At 42.8% G+C, this 21,911-nt stretch overlaps 1 protein-coding gene across 1 annotated transcript in view; it reads right to left on the reverse strand.

Annotated features, from left to right (window-relative positions):
- The window catches only part of LOC126312744 (X-ray repair cross-complementing protein 5-like), a 151,416-nt gene extending 130,777 nt beyond the window's left edge, over positions 1–20,639 (reverse strand). Inside the window, exon 1 of the mRNA XM_049992242.1 lies at positions 20,497–20,639. Coding sequence (XP_049848199.1) covers positions 20,497–20,616 — 120 coding nt within the window. The 5' untranslated portion in view covers positions 20,617–20,639. The remainder of the gene's footprint in view (positions 1–20,496) is intronic.
- Positions 20,640–21,911: the final 1,272 nt, after the last annotated feature.

Below are 21,911 nucleotides of genomic sequence, written 5' to 3' on the forward strand. Positions count from 1 at the left end.
ATCCAGGTTAGAAGAAAGATTGGTGGTGCACACTGGCGACACGGAGGCCGGCCGGGAGAAGTTATCACATGGCGACACCGTCAAAGGGGACCTTTGGGTCAGCGAAAGAGAAGACCGTTTGCCTTTGTTGGACTTCTTCGAGTCTTTCCAATTGGCAGAGGGAGACTCATGTGTTGGTTGGCTGGAGGGAGGTAGCAAGTCTTCAAGGGAGTCTTCCTTCTGTCCTTTCCGGCCTGCCGGTTATGTAGCTGGTGACTTGCACAAATAGTCTGAGAATCAACACTAACGAGGATAGTAGCAATTCATGGTAAAGATGAATGCTGAGCCACATCCAGGCGTGTAAAAAAGACAACCACATTCTCACAACTAAACTTCCGCCATAGCCTCTGTCAGAAAACAAGAGCACACAGGTATTCAGACAGGCACCCAGTCACAAATCATACGTGATCACCACCTCTAGCTGAACAATCTCTGAGAATTAGATTCAAACAACCACTCCTCCTGCCTCTCATCGGTAGCTGCCAGGCTAGTGGCAAGAAGTGGTGGCAGCAAGTCGAGGGGAGTGGTATAAAGGGCAGAAGCAGTAAGAATAAGGGAGTAGGGAAGCGACGCACATTCTCAGCTGCGCCCAGCCAGTGATGACACATGACGTCTCAGTAAACAAACCATTTCATCTACTGAGACAAAAACAAGATTTTTCCAGTGCTGTTTTCAAATTTCCCTGATACATTTCAAATTCCCTGATTTCCAGAGCATGTGGCAACCCTGGAAATGCACATTATTGATGTGCCATAATAATATTTATTTTACATTAATGATTAATAAAACCATCTAAGCTGTATTATTACATATTTATTGTGTTATGACCAGTTTTGTTCACTGAACATATTCATGTGGCCTAGATGTGTAAAGTCATGACACAAATGGGCAATTTGAGGATGTTCAATCAGTGAAACCAACTGCAACACAATAAATATGTAATAACACATATAATCATTAACACTGGTAGCAGCTGTGGTGCTCAGCATGACCAAAGTTATTTATTTTACAGTTCGTTATGAATCAGATTTTGGTTTTTTAGGACACAGAATGCCAAAAGCTGGTTTATAACAAGACTATAAAACAAATACTATTGTAAAAAATCAATGATGCGAATTTAATCATTAACATATCTATGTTCCCTCAAGTACCGAGGGCATATTTCCATATAGAATGGGCACCTCTCCCTATGGTTCAGATTACAGTTTTATATTCTGCTGCAAAAGTGTAACAGTATGACAAGGGACAGACAAGCAAACAAAAATCCCCAAATCCTTAAAAATGAAGTAAAAAAATACCCCATCAGACAAGGTGTCCATAATTTATAAAAATACCTGGGCTCTGGAAGGTAAATTCTGCATACTAATAGTATTTGTATTACATAGATCCTGACTTTACCCATGCATAGAGAACTGACAGTAGTCTGTGTCACATTACATGAATGTTTTGTTTGAAGTATTATATAAAAATAGCAGCTAAATAGTATAGGACGAGCAGTAGATATTTTCAAAATAGCTGTTTTTCCCTTGAAATAACAAATCTACAAGTAATTTCATAATTATCAATTTGAGCAGAGAAGCACTAGGCATAATTTGTTGTTAGCATATTTTACAGACATAGGCAGCAGGTGATTACTAAAAGTTCTTGTTCTCTTATTTGCTTTAACCCATGGCATCTTCAAGACGGTGACACTCCTATTTCAAGCGTTCTCAATATGGAGACCACGACATCTATCACTACACCCATGAACAAACATAAAGAGGCCCTAACAAGTGGAATATTTAACACCAGGAATAAAGTGAAACTAATGGGGGAACCGCTCGAAGTAGGGGTTTTGGGCTGTGTCAATCAACACACATAACAATAAGGATCATGACACCATTCCAAAATAAATATCAACCCAAAAATTATGCACACAAAATCCTCAACAATCATCCCACCCCAAAACTGCGAAAAACAACTAATAGTATCATACATTTTGCCTAAACTAAACAGCTCCAATGAAGACAGTGATACTAGAAACACACACACACACACACACACACACACACACACACACACACTGAAACTTTCACTTGGTCTATACGGCTCAAACATAGCCAGAGATACCACGAAAACACACACAAATCTAAAACCTGGTACTGCAGATTTCACTTGATCTATATAGCGCAACCAAGATGCACAATACTACCAACTGCCACAAATCAACAACACCAGACCACACTCCATAAAATCACCGATATAAGCAAATAAATAACCTCAAAAAATAATACCAAATTAATCAAACATAAATTATCTCAATGAACTGTAAACAAATCCACTACACTCTTACAAAAAGGAAAAAGGTCTAACCAACCACAGCTCCCCCCCCCACTCTCCCTCCCTCCCTCCTCTCTCTCTCTCTCTCTCTCTCTCTCTCTCTCTCTCTCTCTCTCTCTCTCTCTCTCTCTCTCTCTCTCTCACACACACACACACACCTAAGCATCACTTACCGAACAACTGATGCCCATCCCATACATACATACTACACACATCAAAAAAAGTTTTGCATCACCTTGGTTATGAGTGTTCCTGAACCTGTGCATAAAATTGCAATAGAGATCAACACCGTTTCCGCCCTTTCTATTGATCATGAAAACCACACAGTGCATGTTGTACCACCATACAACGAGAACCTCAGAGGTGTTGTCCAGACTGCTGTACACACGGGTACCTCTGATACCCAGTAGCACGTCCTCTTGCATTGATGCATGCCTGTGTTCTTCGTGGCATACTATCCACAAGTTCATCAAGGCACTGTCAGTCCAGATTGTCCCACTCTTCAACAGCGATGCAGCATAGATCCCTCAGAGTTGTTGGCAGGTTACATTGCCCATAAACAGCCCTTTTCAATATATCCCAGGCATGTTCAATAGGGTTCATTTCTGGAGAACATGCTGGCCACTCTAGTCGAGTGATGTCATTATCCTGAAGGAAGTCATTCACAAGATGTGCACAATGGGGATGCGAAATGTCATCCATGAAGACGAATGCCTTGCCAATATGTTGCCGATATGACTGCACTATTGGTCGGAGGATGGCATTCATAAAACTTTGAACACAGCTGCTAAGGTTCAGTGACCATGTCAGAATTATATTAAAACAAATAAGCCCTCGGTCATAAATATTAAGTCAAAATTGACCAGGTTTCGATGTGACTTGTAAGTACTGCATCTTTTCCAGTCAGTAAAAACTTTAATAAAATTAATGTATTATATACCTAATATGTTTTAGAACAGTTAGCCTAATTCTGAAGACAACGCTCATAGTAGCATTATTCATCATGGTGGCATTGCTGTCAGGGTTCCTCATTGCCATGACCCGTAGGTAGCAGTCACCCACTGCAGTAGTAGCCCTTGGGTGGCCTGAGTGAGGCATGTCAATGGCATTTCCTGTCTCTCTGTATCTCCTACATGTCCGAACAACATTGCCATGGTTCATTCCGAGATGCCTGGACACTACCCTTGTTGAGAGCCCTTCTTGGCACAAAGTAATAATGCGGATGCAATTGAACTGCAGTATTGATCATCTAGGCATTGTTGAACTACAGACAACATGAGCCATGTACATCCTTCCTGGTGGAATGACTGGAACTGATCGGCTGTCGGTCCCACTCCGTCTAATAGGCGCTGCTCGTGCATGGTTGTTTACATCTTTGGGCGAGTTTAGTGACATTTCTGAACAATCAAAGGGACTGTGTCTGTGATACAATATTTACAGTCAACGCCTATCTTCAAGAGTTCTTGGAACCGGGGTGATGCAAAGCTTTTTTTGATGCATGTGAACAATAGTACTTGTTTCATAGGTCATGAATGCGACATTTCCTACTGACGTGGAATGTGTCACTTTAATATAAGTTTTCTTCACACAAAATAATTATTTTTTTCTTTTCTTTTCACAGTTACTACTTCATGTCTAAAAAGTCATCTATTGAGGAGGAGCTGCCATTCAGAAATTCTTTTAATTTGTTTTTAAATGTTGGTTGGCCAACTGTTAGACTTTTATTATTATTTGGCAAATGACCAACGATTTTTGTGCCAGCATAATTCACCTACTTCTGTGCCAAAGTCAGGTTTAACCCTGAATAGCGAATATCATCCTTTCTCCTAGTGTTGTAGCTATGCACTTCACTGTTATTTTTGAATTGGGATGGGTTATTAAATAACAAATTTCGTAAGTGAATGTATGTATTGCAAAAGTACTGTGTATATCCAGAGTTCCTTAAACAAATGTCTGCAAGGATATCTTGGGTGGGCTCCAGCTATTTTCTGATTACACGCTTCTGTGCAATGAATACTTTTTCTCTTAATGATGAATTACCCCAAATTATAATGCCATATGAAAGCAGTGAATGAAAATAGGCATAGTAGCTATTTTACTTACATGTTTATCACCAAAATTTGCAACAATCCTAATAACATAAATAGCTGAAGCTAACTGTTTCAGCAGATCATAGATGTGTTTCTCCCAATTCAATTTTTCATCAATGGATACAGCCAGAAATTTTGAATATTCTTCCTTGGCAACAGACTTCTGTTCACAGTCTATATTTATCAATTGTGTTATGCCATTTACTGTATAGTATTGTATATACTGTGTTTTCTCAAAATTTAGTGAGAGTCCATTTGCAGAGAATCACTTAATTTTCTGATAGACGTTATATACAGTTTCCTCAGCTGAATCTTGTTTGTTGGGTGTGGTTACTATACTAGTATCATCAGATAAAAGAACTAGCTTTGCATTTTCATGAATACAGAGTGGCAAGTCATTAATATACACTATGTGATCGAAAGCATCCGGTCACCCCCAAAACATACGTTTTTCATATTAGATACATTGTGCTGCCACCTACTGCCATGTACTCCATATCTGCAACCTCAGTAGTCATAAGACATTGTGAGAGAGCAGAAGGGGGCACTCCACGGAACTCGTGGCCTTTGAACGTGGTCAGGTGATTGGGTGCCACTTGTGTCATACATCTGTACGCGAGATTTCCCCACTCCTAAACATCCCTAAGTCCACTGTTTCCAATGTAATAGTGACTTGGAAACGTGAAGGGACACGTACAGCACAAAAGCGTACAGGCCGATCTTGTCTGTTGACTGAATGGGACCACCGACAGCTGAAGAGGGTCACAATGTGTAATAGGCAGACATCTATCAAGACCATCACACAGGAATTCCAAACTGCATCAAGAATCACTGCAAGTACTATGACAGACAGGAGGTGAGAAAACTTGGATGGTCAAGCGGCTGTTTGTAAGTCACACATCACGCCGGTAAATGCCAAATGACACCTCGCTTGGTGTGAAGAGCATAAACTTTGGATGATTGAAGAGTGAAAGAAACATGTGGAGTGACGAACTATGATACACAATGTGGCAGTTCGATGGCAGGGTGTGGGTATGGCAAATTCCCAGTGAATGTCATCTGCCAGCGTGTGTATTGCCAATAGTAAAATTCTGAGGGGGTGGTGCTATGGTGTGGTCGTGTTTTTCGTGAAGGGGGATTGCACCCCTTGTTGTTTCGCGTGGCACTGTCAGTGCACAGGTGTACATTAGCGTTTTAAGTACCTTCTTGCTTCCCACTGTTGAAAAGGAATTCGGAGATGGCAACTGCATCTTTCAACACAACTGAGCACCTGTTCATAATGCACAGCCTGTGGCAGAGTGGTTACACGACAATAACATCTCTGTTATGGACTGGCCTGCACAGAGTCCTGACCTGAATCCTACAAAACACCTTTGGGATGTTTTGGAACACCGACTTTGTGCCAGGACTCAATGACTGACATCAATGCCTCTCCTCAGGGCAGCAATATGTGAAGAATGGGCTGCCATTCCCCAAGAAACCTTCCAGCACCTGATTGAATGTATGCCTGTGAGAGTGGAAGCTGTCATCAAGGCTAAAGGTGGGTCAACATCATACTGAATTCCGGCATTTCTGTTGGAGGGCGCCACGAACTTCTAAGTCATTTTCAGGTAGGTGTGCGGATACTGCTGATCACATAGTGCATACTAAGAACAATAAGGGGCTCAAGACTGAGCCCTATGGGACACCTTCGACAGATAACAAAATATCTCAATGGGTGATGTCTGATTATTAAATTCATTTAATATTTGATCAGTGAAATCATATATAGCATTTTCTGTTGAAAACCCTTTCTAAAAACCAAACTGATATTTTATTAGTTCTTCACTATTACAAATATGTGAGGCTGCTCTTGAATACATTACTTCTTCAAGAACATTGGATAAAGCTGTCAAAAGTGAGATTTGGCAGCAAGTTGTTAGCATCAAGACCTACCCTCTCTTTATGCAATGGTTTAACAATAGTATGTTTCATCCTATCTTGAAAAATGCCCTGCTTCCGCTAGCTACTACATATATGGCTGAGAATCCTCCTTATCTGTTGAGCACAAGCTTGTAGTACTCTGTTGGAAACGCCATCAATTCCATGTGAACTTTTACTTTTAAGTGAATTTATTATTTTCCTAATTTCAGTAGGAGAGGTGGTTTGAATTTCAATTTTATCAAATTTGCATAGGTATTGCCTCTTCCATATACTGCCTGCATTTTATAATGAATATTTTCTATGCCTGACTTTATATTAACAAACTTTTCATTGAGTTTGATAGAAATACAGTCTTCCTGTGTTCTAGGTTGCCCTGTTTCCCTTTTAACAATATTCCAAATTCTTTTAATTATATTAAGCTTCTCCAAAAATTTTCAATTGTTAAATCATTAAGCGAATGCAATATTTTGGAGGACTGTCTTGCATTACTGTATGGTGCTAAGTCATAAACTGTATGAAACAAAAACTGAATCTAATCTAGCTGTACATCATGATCAGACAGACCATTCTTAACAGGAAAAGTTTTTACTTGATTAAATTTATTTTGGTCTATAAAGACATTATCTGTGTGCTGTTTTCCTGTAACATTTGTGTAGGAAAATCAGTAACTCATGTCAAATTGAAAGAACCAAGTATTACTACTCCAAGGACAAGCTTCTATCGGACTCTTTCAGAAAATCTACGTTGAAATCCCAACAAACAATAATTTCACTGACAGACAGCAAAACAAAGAATCCAGGTTTTTCAAAACTAACTGAAGATTTCCCAATGTGGACCTATATACCTATATACGGCTCCAATTATAAAAGTACCATTATTTAGTTTAAGCTCACACGTAAATGCTTCTATATGTTCCTGCACACAAATCTTTTTAGTTTCCATATTTTTCACACTAAGACAGATTTTTAACACATATGGCAACACATCTCTCCATAGTGTCTCTACTCCCATGTGCTGATTGTTTATATCCCCAACAAAATTCTCACATAAAACAGAAAAAAACCTGCCCACATTCATATCCACACTCACTCAGAACTTCAGAACAAATAAAAACACAGGCAAATGAACCAAATCCCCCCCCCCCCCCCCCCCCCCGCCCAAAGGAAAACCATCTTCCTACCACAATACCATTTCCTCCTAATTCAGCCAACCACCTTCAGCTTATACATTTTACAATATTCAGCCAATACATTTTACAACATTCAGCCAATACATTTTACCCACAAGTTTAAAAAAAAAATTGAAATGAACAGTAACATTCCAGTACAACAACAATCATCAAGATAAGTTATACAGTTGATGTGCTGCTCTCCCTCTCCCTATAACACAGATGACAGGTCCTCAATAACCCTCTACAATACTCGTGCAACCCCCCCCCCCCCCCCCCCACTGCCAAAAAAAATTGAATAATCCTTAAACTCTGTCCATGATTTACAGTTAAATGACGAAAATCCCTTCACCCCAAAAGAAAATCTATCCCATGTCAACTGGACTCCTCTGCAATATACTCTTCTATTAACACAACCACAACCCCTTTAGTACATAAGTCCACTATCCGAGAAAACACGTCACCCCCATAAACAACTGACCCCTGCACCCATGTTCCCACAGGATTGCCTCTCCCTCCCATTCTTAGCCTTCCCAAACTGAGATTTATTAATTTCTACAACTATCCCCAGACTCCCCCTCCCCCCCCCCCCCAAAAAAAAAAACCTATTACATTTAATAAACTCAGAACCCACCTCACGATAATATCAGTCCAACACACATCTATCACTCACATCAGTCTCATACACACAAAACCAGGTAGTATAACAACCATACCAACAGTACATCAACAACACAATATGTTGAAAGGTCAGCCCAGATTGCTTGAACCACGACCCTCTACTAATTTGTCTCCAAACATTATCCCCATGGTGCCTCCATAGGAATATTTGTTCCTGATAGAGAAAGAGGAACTCCAGTTAACTTTGTGGCATCAATAGTTCGTATCGACCACGAAACTTAATATCTGTGAACTCTAAGTGCTCTGTCAAGCCTCCATCTTAACTTTACTTTAGTCAGTTCTTTGTTATACTTCATTCTGTACAGACGCAGTGTCAAGTGTAAAGATATACGAGCTATTAGATATATGGGAATTAAGTTCTCTATATCCCGAATACCGATCGTGTTCCCATAATGGTTACACCGCAGTTCATTCGTGATTCGTGTCTTCCGAGTCAATTTACACGCACAATTCAGTGTTTCGCATAGCATGGACCCTTACCTTGCCTCAGTGGCCCACCACAGGCATGTTATGCATCAGATAGTGTGCATGCGGGTGGTGTTCGCAACCCCATCTGCCACCCCTTACTTGCAGGGCTCTCCGTTTCCAGTCACTCAACCGCCTGCCACTCTCACAGTGCCACCTGTGTCTGCCATGCTGGTCTCTCACCCTGTTCTGGAAGTGGGTCATTCCATCCACCACTCATCACTCGCAGTCCAGTTTGTGGGCCCCCTCATGTGACATCCATCTGCCTGTTAGCACGGTACCGTCCGTGCCTGCCGTGCCGTGTTTACATGACACACAGTCAACTATACCATCTGCTGCTATTACAGATTCGCTTGCCTGGTTTAAATGCGGGCCTACCACGCTGGCCTCTGACTTAACCTCAGTTCAGCCGCTACCCCAGAAGACACCAAAGCCACCGTCGTCACCACCTCCTGGCCGCCGCACTTACACAAGGACAACCCAGCATTGTGGTTCGCGCTCGTTGAGCATCTGTTCGAGTTGCATCATGTGTCTGACGACCACTCAAAGTTTCTCTGCCTCGTCACACACCTCCACGACTACTCTGATTTGATTTGTGACCTGCTCCTTTCGCCACCGCTTGCACTAAAATACGAGTTTGCAAAGAAGACTATACTGGAACAACTTGCCTGCAAGAGTTAACAATAAAGATTCTCTATGAGGAGCACCTGGGGGAACGCACCCCCTCACAACTCTGGCGCTGCCTTCGATTGCTCGTGAATGAGCATACCATACTTGACGCCATCTATGGACTGTGTGGTCTGCCAAACTACCTACCGATCTACAGATCCATCTGTTACCACACTTGTTCGAGTCCATTCACTCCCATCTATGCATTGCTGACCAGTTGTATTTGCTGCTGTGGCAACATCAGCCAGTTCATTCCACACCGTTGGACGGCACAGCACTCCAGGATCGCCCACGCACCAGTCTATTTACCAGAACAAATCAACGAGGACAAGCCACCCCCGCTGTCGCAGTCTCCATCTCCTCCTCACTCTTTCTGCTGGTACCACAAAGTGTTCGGCGAAGACACCAAGAAGGGCAGGTTGCCACGCCAACAGCCAAATGCCGACTGCAGGAACTAAGAGACTCTGAGTCCTGTGGGGAACATAACAGGCATCCTCTTACAATACACTTTGTTCACTTGAGCGCCCGGCCAAGTGGTCATCTCTATGTGACTGATATTGTGTCAGGTCTAGCCTTTCTGGACGACACTGGTGCTGACATTTCGATCATACCTACTTCGATGGCTCCACCCGCTCTTCACAGACAATGTAACTTCCACGAGCTGTCAATGTGCTGACGTAACCTACCTCAGGCTCAGTTAAGGTTATAGTGACCCCATCTCCTTGCTGACATCGATGAACCGATCCTCGGTATGGATTTTTTGTCTCATGACGAACTATCTCTGAACGTCATACAGAGTTCAGTGCCCCACTAGTCTACAAACATTCGCATACCGTGCACCCGCACCTATGTCCAATGCTCTGTTTCCACTGCAACATACGATATCAAACGCGAGTGCTCTGCCCTCACAGGTAACATTGTGACCTACATTACCGACCTACTGTCAGAATATGACTCGGCAACACAACTCCGCCAGGACAAAGAGGACATCCACTTAAAGCAAACTTGTCGCGGCTCATACCTTGCTTCTGCAACTGCAGTTCGCAGCGCCGCCACCTAAACAAGATTGCTCGGCCTAGCTCGAACTCTCACCATGTTAGTCCACAAACTTTCCTTGTGTGTAACGTTCCAATACCCTGTCGCACTCGCCTCATCCAGTGCCGTGTGTTTAAACAGTGCTGCTAATGACAGTCGCGCACATGTTGCGACCATGCCCACCTCTTGGACAGCTACCCCCTCTCTCACTCACCGGCCACATGACCCAGTGGCCATTGTGGCCCCACATGTGATGCCAGCGCTGCTCTCACCCGTGCCGGTTGTCTAGTGCAAGGTTAACCGCGGACAGTCGCCGCCCATTCCCCTTCATTCGGTTCTGCGCATGCACCCACCCCCTGCAAACAAGCGCACACCGCGCTCCCGTAAGAGACATGTGACTTTCATGCTACTTTTCCCCACTTGCGCTAATGGCTATGCCAGATCATGCTGCACTCATCTGAAGACTCGGTGCCAGGATGTTAACCAATCTCAAGCGCAGTTCTGTTTCTTCTGTCACTGATGGAGTGACACACAAGATAGTAACCACTGCCGGTCCTCCTATTAGCCATAAGGTCCAACGCCTTAACCCTATCGAGTTGCGGGTAGCCCGGAAGCAGATTAATGAACTTTTGACTGCAGGTGTTCTGCAACCTTCAGACAGCAACTGGTCTTCACCAATCCACTTCGTCCCCAAACACGATGGATTTTTTTGAACGTGCGGTGATTACAGACATTTAAACGCTTGTACCATTATGGACAAGTGTCAGTGTCAGTGTCGTCCTAACCGCTGTCTGCTTCATGTCTGCTGTGCAGTGAGCTACCTTAATTTAAGTATTTACTGTATTTTTCTTACTTGTCACTTCTTCTTCGGTGTAGTTTTGCTTTTAGGAAGCTTTAATTGTCGAGTGCTATTAATAGTGTTCCATAGATTTCGTGTTTGTTTTGAATAGTCAGAGAGAGTCCCTTTGGTCAGCCATAGTGCCAGTAGTGCTAGTGTTTGTTTTCAATACAGTCCAGACACAGGTAGTACTATTTTGTTTTCTACAATAAGTGGCTAGCAATCACAGTTTAGTCAATGGTCAGCCGCCTTTAGTGAATTAGCAGTCTAGTTAAAAGTTGATTAATTCTCTTCAGTAAATTGATTCCTTAGGATGGATAGGATGTGTGACTGCTGTGTACGGACGCAGGAGGAGCTGGCCACTCTTCGCGAACAGCTGAGCGTGTTGATGGCCGCGGTCAGCCGTCTTCAGGCTGCTGCCTCGGAGTGTAGCGGCCGTGGGGAGTCTGGTGCGTCACAAGTTACAGGTGTTACACACTTTACCCACTGTCCCTGCTGTCGAGACAACTTCGCAGATACCGGGCGCGGTTGGTCCACCCTCTCCCCAAGGGGAGTGGCAGGTTCTACGGCATTCGCAGCACACGAGGCGGAGGGTAAATGTGGAGGCTGGCCGAGTGGCATAGCGCGCTCTGCCTGTGAGTGGACATGCGGCTGCTCCTTCAGCAAGGGGGGAGGGGTTTATTAGTTATTGGGAGCTCCAACGTTAGGTGGGTGATGGAGCCCCTTAGGGAAATAGCGGAAAGGTCGGGGAAGAAGGCCAGTGTTCACTCTGTCTGCTTGCCGGGGGGTCTCATCCAAGATGTGGAGGAGGCCGTACCGGCGGCGATAGAGAGCACTGGGTGTACCCGACTGCAAATTGTTGCTCATGTCAGCACCAATGACTCCTGTCGTCTGGGTTCAGAGGTCATCCTCAGTTCGTAAAGGCGGTTGGCGGAATTGGTGAAGGCAGAAAGCCTCGCTTGCGGTGTGGAATCAGAGCTAACTATTTGTCGTATCGTTCCCAGAACTGATCGCGGTCCTCTGGTGTGGAGCTGAGTGGAGGGCTTAAACCAGAGGCTCAGGCGATTCTGAGGAGATCTGGGGTGCAAATTTCTCGACCTCCGCTATCAGGTGGAGATATGTAGGGTCCCCGTGAATATGTCAGGCGTGCACTACATGCCGGAAGCGGTTACGAGGGTAGCGGAGTACGTGTGGAGTGCATATGGGGGATTTTTAGGTTAGAGAATTCCCTCCGTAGGCCCGACAAGACGCCTCCTGAGATGCAGCAAGGTAGGAGTAGGCAAAATGCAACAGGGAATAACAATATTAATGTGCTAATCGTAAACTGCAGGAGTGTCTACAGAAAAGTCCCAGAACTGCTCTCATTAATAAATGGTCACAACACTCATTTAGTACTAGGAACAGAAAGTTGGCTGAAACCAGACGTAAACAGTAATGAAGTCCTAAACTCAGATTGGAATGTATATCGCAGAGACAGGCTGGACAGTGAAGGGGGGAGGGGTGTTTATAGCGATAACAAGTGCAATAGTATCGAAGGAAATTGACGGAGATCCAAAATGTGAAATGATTTGGGTGAAGGTCACGGTTAAATCAGGCTCAGAAATGTTAATTGGATGTCTCTGTAGGCCTCCTGGCTCAGCAGCTGTTGTGGCTGAGCACCTGAAGGATAATTTGACAAATATTTCGAGTAGTTTTCCCCACCATGTTATAGTTCTCAGTGGATATTTTAATTTGCTGATTACAGACTGGGAGACTCAAACGTTCATAACGGGTGGCAGGGACAAAGAATCCAGTGAAATGTTTTTAAGTGCTTTATCTGAAAATTACCTTGAGCAGTTAAACAGAGAACCGACTCGTGGCGATGACATATTAGACCTTTTGGTGACAAAAAGACCAGAACTATTTGAAACAGTTAGCACAGAACAGGGAATCAGTGTTCATAAAGCGGTTACGGCATCGATGATTTCAGCCATAAATAGAAATATTAAAAAAGGTAGGAAGATTTTTCTGTTTAGCAAAAGTGACAAAAAGCAGATTACAGAGTACCTGACGGCTCAACACAAAAGTTTTGTCTCAAGTACAGATAGTGTTGAGGATCAGTGGACAAAGTTCAAAACAATTGTACAATATGCGTTAGATGAGTATGTGCCAAGCAAGATCGTAAGAGATGGAAAAGAGCCACCGTGGTACAACAACTGCTGCGGAAGCAAAGGGAACTTCACAGCAAACATGAACATAGCCAAAGCCTTGCAGACAAACAAAAATTACGCGAAGCGAAATGTAGTGTGAGGAGGGCTATGCGAGAGGCCTTTAATGAATTCGAAAGTTAAAGTTCTATGTACTGACTTGGCAGAAAATCCTAAGAAATTTTGGTTTTATGTCAAAGCGGTAGGTGGATCAAAACAAAATGTCCAGACACTCTGTGACCAAAATGGTACTGAAACAGAGGATGACAGACTAAAGGCCGAAATACTAAATGTCTTTTTCCAAAGCTGTTTCACAGAGGAAGACTGCACTTTAGTTCCTTCTCTAGATTGTCACACAGATGACAAAATGGTAGATATCGAAATAGACGACAGAGGGATAGAGAAACAATTAAAATCGCTCAAAAGAGGAAAAGCCGCTGGACCTGATGGGACACCAGTTTGATTTTACACAGAGTACGCGAAGGAACTTGCCCCCCTTCTTGCAGCAATGTACCATAGGTCTCTAGAAGAATGTAGCGTTCCAAAGCATTGGGCACAGGTCATCCCCGTTTTCAAGAAGGGACGTCGAATAGATGTGCAGAACTATAGGCCTACATCTCTAACGTCGATCAGTTGTAGAATTTTGGAACACATACTATGTTCGAGTATAATGACTTTTCTGGAGACTAGAAATCTACTCTGTAGGAATCAGCATGGGTTTCGAAAGAGATGGTCATGTGAAACCCAGCTCACACTATTCATCCACGAGACTCAGAGGGCCATAGACACGGGTTCACAGGTAGATGCCGTGTTTCTTGACTTCCGCAAGGCGTTGTTTAATGAACAAAGTAAGAGCATATGGACTATCAGTCCAATTGTGTGATTGGATTGAGGAGTTCCTAGATAACTGAACGCAGCATGTCATTCTCAATGGAGAGAAGTCTTCCGAAGTAAGAGCGATTTCAGGTGTGCCGCAGGGGAGTGTCATAGGACCGTTGCTATTCACAATATACATAAATGACCTGGTGGATGACATCGGAAGTTCACTGAGGCTTTTTGCAGATGATGCTGTGGAGTATCGAGAGGTTGTAACAATGGAAAATTGTACTGAAATGCACGAGGATCTGCAGCAAATTGACGCATGGTGCAGGGAATGGCAATTGAATCTCAATGTAGACAAGTGTAATGTGCTGCGAATACATAGAAAGATAGATCCCTTATCATTCAGCTACAAAATAGCAGGTCAGCAACTGGAAGCAGTTAATTCCGTAAATTATCTGGGAGTACGCATTAGGAGCGATTTAAAATGGAATGATCATATAAAGTTTATCGTCGGTAAAGAAGATGCCAGACTGAGGTTTAGCGGAAGAATCCTAAGGAAATGCAATCCGAAAACAAAGGAAGTAGGTTACAGTATGCTTGTTCGCCCACTGCTTGAATACTGCTCAGCAGTGTGGGATCCGTACCAGATAGGGTTGATAGAAGAGAGAGAGAAGATCCAACGGAGAGCAGTGCGCTTCGTTACAGGATCATTTAGTAATTGCGAAAGTGTTACGGAGATGATAGATAAACTCCAGTGGAAGACTCTGCAGGAGAGACGCTCAGTAGCTCAGTACGGGCTCTTGTTAATGTTTCAAGAACGTACCTTCACCGAAGAGAGAAGCAGTATATTGCTCCCTCCTACGTATATCTCGCGAAGAGACCATCAGGATAAAATCAGAGAGATTAGAGCCCACACAGAAGCATACCGACAATCCTTCTTTCCACGAACAATACGAGACTGGAATAGAAGGGAGAACCGACAGAGGTACTAAGGTTACTCTCCGCCACACACCGTGAGGTGGCTTGCGAAGTATGGATGTAGATGTAGACAATTACCGAGTGCTGAACATCAATGACTTCACTCATTTGTTATCCAGCGCCACGATTTTCAGTGTTATTGACTGTAAAGGCGCCTACCACCAGATTCCTATGGCGCCAGAAGACATTCCTAAGACGGCTATTATTACGATGCTCGGTTTATTCCAATAGCACTTCATGCTGTTCGGCCTAAAGAATGCGGTGCAAACATGGCAATGTTTCCTTGGCTCTATCTTGTGACAGTTCAACTTATGCTTTACTTATCTGGACGACATTCTCATTTTCAGCAGCTCAGCAGAGGAACATAAAAATCATCTGTCTACGGTTCTCCAGACCTTGAACTCCAACAGTGCCGAGGAAAACAAAAGCAAGTTTCAGTTGCGCCAGGCGTCAGGTTCCTCCCTAGGTCACACCATCTCCGCTGACCACATTCCGAAATCTTGTGTGCAGGCTATCACGTCTCTGTTGCCCCCGGCTACTTACAAAGATCTACGCCGCTTCCTCGGCACCATCCATTACTATCATCACTATCTGCCTTCCGCCGCTGCTGTTCAGGCACCCCTGACGGATGCACTATCAGGCAAACAAACTTCCGGTATCAAACCTGTCTCTTGGACTGCTCCGATGCTAGAGACCTTCAAGGCTCTGAAGACTTCTTTAGCTCATGCTGTGACACTCGACCACCCCAACCCCTCAGCCGAGTTATTCATCACTACGGACGCCAGCGACATTGCAGTGAGGGCAGTGTTGCAACAACGCAAGGGCAACATTGTTTCTCCCCTTTAGTTCTTCTCCAAGAAACTATCTACGGCTCAGAGAAATTATTCTGCATTTGGTAGAGAGCTCCTTGCTGTCCTCACCGATTACAAACCACTGGCAGAAGCATTCTGCAACCCATCTGCGGAACCACCCCCTCTATGTTAGCGTCACTTTGACCTGGTTTCTCAATTAACAACGGACGTACATTACATCAAGGGTGCAGATAATGTTGCTGCGGATTTCTTCTTGAGGATCAGTGCTGTTTCCCGCAGTGTTGATCTTTCCGATCTGGCCTCTGTCCAACATATGAACGCATTTTCAACAAACGCATTTGCACCCACCCGTCAGTCACTCACCGCCCAAGACTTATGTTCCCACCGCACTCTACGACTGCTCCAACATCATGCTGCATGATGATGCAGTTAGGCAGCCTCTTCAACCTCCTTATCTTGGCCCCTACAAGGTCCTGTGGCGGGAGGACATGACTTTTGATATCATGATTAAAGACCGCACACAGACAGTTTCTCTGCATCGCCTGAAACCGGCTTTCGTCAACCCTGATGGTCTCCCACCGCTGCAGTCGGACTCTGCAGACGATCCATCCGTGATCGAGAACAAAGATGTGCTCCCATCAACCTCACCACACACCTCTTCCGCCGCAGACTGTTCAGCACCGTTCCACAGACTGTTCACCACCGTTGGCTAGTTTCCCAACCTTGCCCCGTTTCACCTCGCACAGGTTTCGCACCCTCACCTCTAATGTTGGAGACACACACACCTACTATCAGTTTGTCCTGCAGCGTGTCGCCACACCGAGTGAACGATGTTTCTATAGTGGCATTTGACGACCGAGTGCTCATTCTTTTGACAGATACCAAGGTCCCACCATTGGACGGTCCCTTACACGTCAACATTGCAAACACGAGTGTGACTGAGCATCTCTACATGCTTTCATTTCTACAGACGGCTCGATCCACTTAAGAGCCACACACGCCTCCACCACGTCATCGACCATCCCACCCGCTTACTCCCGGGCTGGCCGCAGTCTCATCTGGCCACAGTGGCTGACTGACTACGAAGTGGACCTGCCTCTCAGCGCTCCGCCTGCGCAACCCACCTCGTTTGAGATGGAAGTACTTGTGGTGTGCCTGCCCATACGTACGATTTTCACCAACGATGCTCACACGCCCTCACCCTTGGACATCTGTAGTGCTCTGTCGAGACTCCATCTTAACTTTACTTTAGTCAGTTTCTGTTATGCTTCATTCTGTACGGACGCAGTGTCAAGTATACATGAGCTATGACATATTTGGGACTTAAGTTTTCTATATCCCAATTACTGATCCCATTCCCATAACTTCATCAACACACCACATTGGTGGTACCTAACGTACTTGGCAATCAGCAAAACAGCTATAAAAACTTTATGACAGCTGCCACTAATGACTGATTATTAAATTTCACAATCAGATCCATACACAGAAATGAACAACAAACACACAAAATTAAATTAAACAAACAAATAAATTTCAAACGGCAAACTAAAAACCTGAAAACAAATTTGTACTCAATATCTACTGAAATTAAAATTACTCACTGCCAAATCAACACAGACCTCCAAAATCATGGTGTACTACACCAAAAAACTCCAATATGGCACTAACATTACACATTCACAAATGAATTAGAAAAATGAACTTCCAACACTAGAGCACGGCACAGTTTCCTTCAAAACACCCTCTAGAAACATGATCCACATTAAACACGCTGCACCTCAATGATACCACGAAACAACACAGTTATGCCACGGATCAAAGCTGACGGGTGGAATCGCTGTCATTGGCTGAGATGGCAGCAGTGTTTACTTCTGCCTATTAGTGTATAATTTGACTCATTCCACATCCCAAAAGCTCTCCATGACAGTAGTTTTGAAATACAATATGTGTATGTATGTATGTATGAATGAATGAATGTAGTTAAGCCTTAATCTCGATCTACAATTTTTACCCCAACACCCTGTCATTCAGATTAGGCTACACATTTTCTTTTCCTTTTGCGTGATTCTCTGATTTGTGATACAGTCAATTGTCATACTTTTGTGAACAACTCAGAAACATCACCTTATGTTAGCACACAGAGGTCCACCAGAACAAAAAGCAAGAAATTTTGATCTCGAAGAAGATTCTGTACTTCAGCATGCCTACATTTCCTTTACGACTAACTGAAAACCTAAAAAATCATTTGCAAAATTAGCTAACGAGAACAAGGCATTACTATGGACTGCATACATAAAGTGTTTCCACAGCATGTTAGCACTTTTAGTACAGGCTGCTGGGAACAGAGAGGAGTGAACCTCGTTCGCTCATATGATGCTGCGGACAGAAGAACTCTGATCTCCCAAATACAGTAGACAGAATTAATCTGTGTACTGCACTCTTATGCAAGCAAAAAGTGACAAACTAAAGTAATAATAATTTAATTGTTACGCATAAGTGAAACAAATTGAAATATCGTTAGTGAAATGTTCAGTAACAAGACTCACAACTGAAAACTATGTGCTAGTGAAATGAAACAGACAATTCAATGATGGTTGCCACAAAGCTACAACACACAGTGTTGTTTATCAGATAATATTGGCAAAATTCTGAAATACTGACCTAAAGTCATCCAAATTATGCTGATTCCTTGGTCCCCCAGCAATTTCAAATGTACATGTCACGTAAGAAATTGTATTTTTAGAAACATTTCAATGATAGGAATGCTTGTTTAAAAAAGATAAATACAAGCATCAATTGGTAACTGTAAGATCATTCAGTAAGGCTCTTGAAAAACTAAGACCTATAACTGTTTTGGAATTTGTATGATAACCAGGAAGATTTAAAATGGGATAAACAATCAAAAAATATGCACAGAGTAAATTGAATGTTGGTACCATTTATTTGACCAAATGCTTTCTTGACACAAATATACACACAACAGAGTAACATAATGCACACAATACATTCATTGTTATGGCACAGAAAACAGTTGGAGTTGAATATGAATCATCTACACACCACACTACAACGAAGTAAACCACTGCAAACAGGAAACACGTTCTTTAACCAGTTACCTCATCACTTCAAGGTGATAAAACATAATTAATAAATATGTTTACTTGCTGAAGGCCTCAACTATATCACAAATGCATGTCATAAAGAACAGACACCACATACGTAAATAATTAAGGCGAGATGGCCAATAATCTCTTCAGTGCAGATGCACACCAGGTTCAAACTCTTATGGGAATTGGTGAAATGCTACAGTAATGGGGATAACGGGCAAGGAGCACTACATTGGTCATGTGTGGATAAGTTGAGAACTAGAGTCTAACAAGACACATGCTACAGTGGTCTGTGCAATTGCGATGACCACTGTGTCTGGATGGCTTAGTGGTCAGAGCATGTGCCTGGTGACCAGGACACCTAGGTTTGAATCCTGGTTCGGCACAAATTTTCAACTTATTCCATTGATTTAAATCGATGCTCACTTGGAAACAATGTCTGTAATTCATTTATGTCGTAATTCGTAATGCCTGCTGAATCGAAATGTTGTCTGTTTTTTTGGACATCGTTTGGAAATGTCCAAAAGAACAGACACCACATATATACAATTAAGGAGAGAGCGCCCAGTGATCTCTTCCATGTGGATGCAAACCTGGCATGAACTCTTGTGGGAATCAGCAAAATGTCACGAACACTGAGTAAAGGGCGCTACATTAGTAGTGTGTGGAGATGCTGTGAATTTGGGCCTGATGGGAGGCGTGCTAGGGGTGCTCTGTGCAATTGCGATGACCACTTTGTCCAGATGGATAAGTGGTTAGAGCATCTGTTTAGAAAGCAGGAGATCTAGGTTCGAGTTCTGTTCTTCCACCTTCTACATTAATTTAAATCAACACCTACTCACAGCCAACTCTATATCTGCTCTGCGTCTGTGTTATAACTGCTGACTTGAGAATAATTAAAGGGAGGCTGCAAATAGTAACAAATAAAAAGTTGTGTATCATGTCATTATTACGCGAAAACGTGAGAATAGAACTGGTGTAACCTATCACTTTTTTTTCTTCTCCGGTGCAAGTTGCATTCGTGAATAATTAATGATGAAATTCAGTTTTATTTCTTTCTTTCTTTCTTGATTTTTATCACTTTCTACATTATCAACGACGGGAACATAAAACTTGTTAACATATATTGTGAAAGACGAGTCGCTTTCAGCGTGCCACTGATATTCAAGTTTTATCAGTGAAATGGAACAATTCCATAATAAACTCGATAACTATTTCTGACAGTAATATATACCGAAAAACTTGTCCAACGATCAACGTGAAATCATCGTATTATTTGTACAACACAATTTATGTACGTTATATGTTTCAGAGAACTGTTATGTTTGAAAAAAAATTATTATTTTATAATTGTTCCATACCACTTTCGCTGCGCGCGGCATAATAACAACACTACCATACACTAGAAAACAAACGATGACGTTTCCCGCCGCCGAACAACAACAAACCAAAGTTAATAGAATACGCTGCATACCATACATCTTTGTGGATTTTTTTTAATCATAGAAAAAAGTTGAAAGAATGGTGATTTTTTAGGGTTGTTATCTATCAGTGTATTTGTGGGAAGATAGTAGTGTGACGAAATAGCTTGAAACCAATAAACAAAAGCTCCCTAATTTGCCAGGTCTATGGGCACCTGTGGTCGAATTTCTTCATTTTCGATAGCTACCGCTATTGGCTAGATGGTAAACAACTGTGAACTGAACATATTAATGTCAGATGACATGAGTATGCCACTGCGGTGTCTTGGGTTGGAGTTTTGTCTTGAATTTGTCATCAAAGAAAGATTAAATGTTAAAAGAATGACGTTAATATATCGTTTCAATATTCCCTTTGATGTATATTGTTCGTAATTTGGTTCTGGAAAGTACAACTACATTAGTAGCAAATATAGTGCGAAACTGGAAAAATATTGTTTTAAAATATGCACGATAGGACGCTCCCCCACATACTGATTGCATTATGACTGTGGATTAAACAGCTGTTTCATAGATGCACAAAATTTGCTGTATGCGGATGCTTTTTAGCAATTTGAAAAGGCGTACAGTTCAGCTTATTTCCATGTTTCGTAGTTTTATGGTCGTATTGTTCTGGTGTCTTTTGATCGCCTATGTGCAGGAATAGGGCAACAAATTCATTGAAATACCTTGTCTGCAGGAACAAGAAACTAAACCACACCTGAACAGGCCGAGAAGGCCCAACGGTCATGACCGGGCGCAGTGTCATCCTCAGCCACAGGCGTCAGTCAGTGTGGGTATGGAAGGGTGTATGATCAGCACACCAGTCTCCCTGCTGTATGTCAGTTTACGAGACGGGAGCCGCTACTTCTAAATGAAGTAGCATCTCAGTTTGCGTAACAAGGGCTGAGTGCACCCCGCTTGCCAACAGTGCTCGGCAGACCAAATAGTCACCCATCCAAGTGCGAGCCCAAACTTACAGCGCTTAACTTCGGTGATCTTACGGGAAACGGTGTTATCAGTTCGGCAAGGCCATTGGCTGTCTGTAGTAATACGGCAAGAAGTTTACAGAAATATTGTTCATAGGCTGTTAAGAGTCAAGAAAAAATAAATTTTGTTACTTTGTGTGACCACACAGTCATTATAATAGTTTTTGTTGTAGTAACAACAAAGTGTCAATTATTTTACTTTCATTTACTCAGGCACTGCTTTCTGTAGTTGGCATTTCACACAGAAAGTGTTGTGCTGTATGTATCATCACAGTAAAAGTTTGTTTCTATTATACCTACCGATGTTCTGTATTTGTACAGTTAACAAAT

This window comes from Schistocerca gregaria, unplaced genomic scaffold, assembly GCF_023897955.1.
Source record: "Schistocerca gregaria isolate iqSchGreg1 unplaced genomic scaffold, iqSchGreg1.2 ptg000449l, whole genome shotgun sequence".
Classification (NCBI taxonomy): Eukaryota; Metazoa; Arthropoda; class Insecta; order Orthoptera; family Acrididae; genus Schistocerca; species Schistocerca gregaria.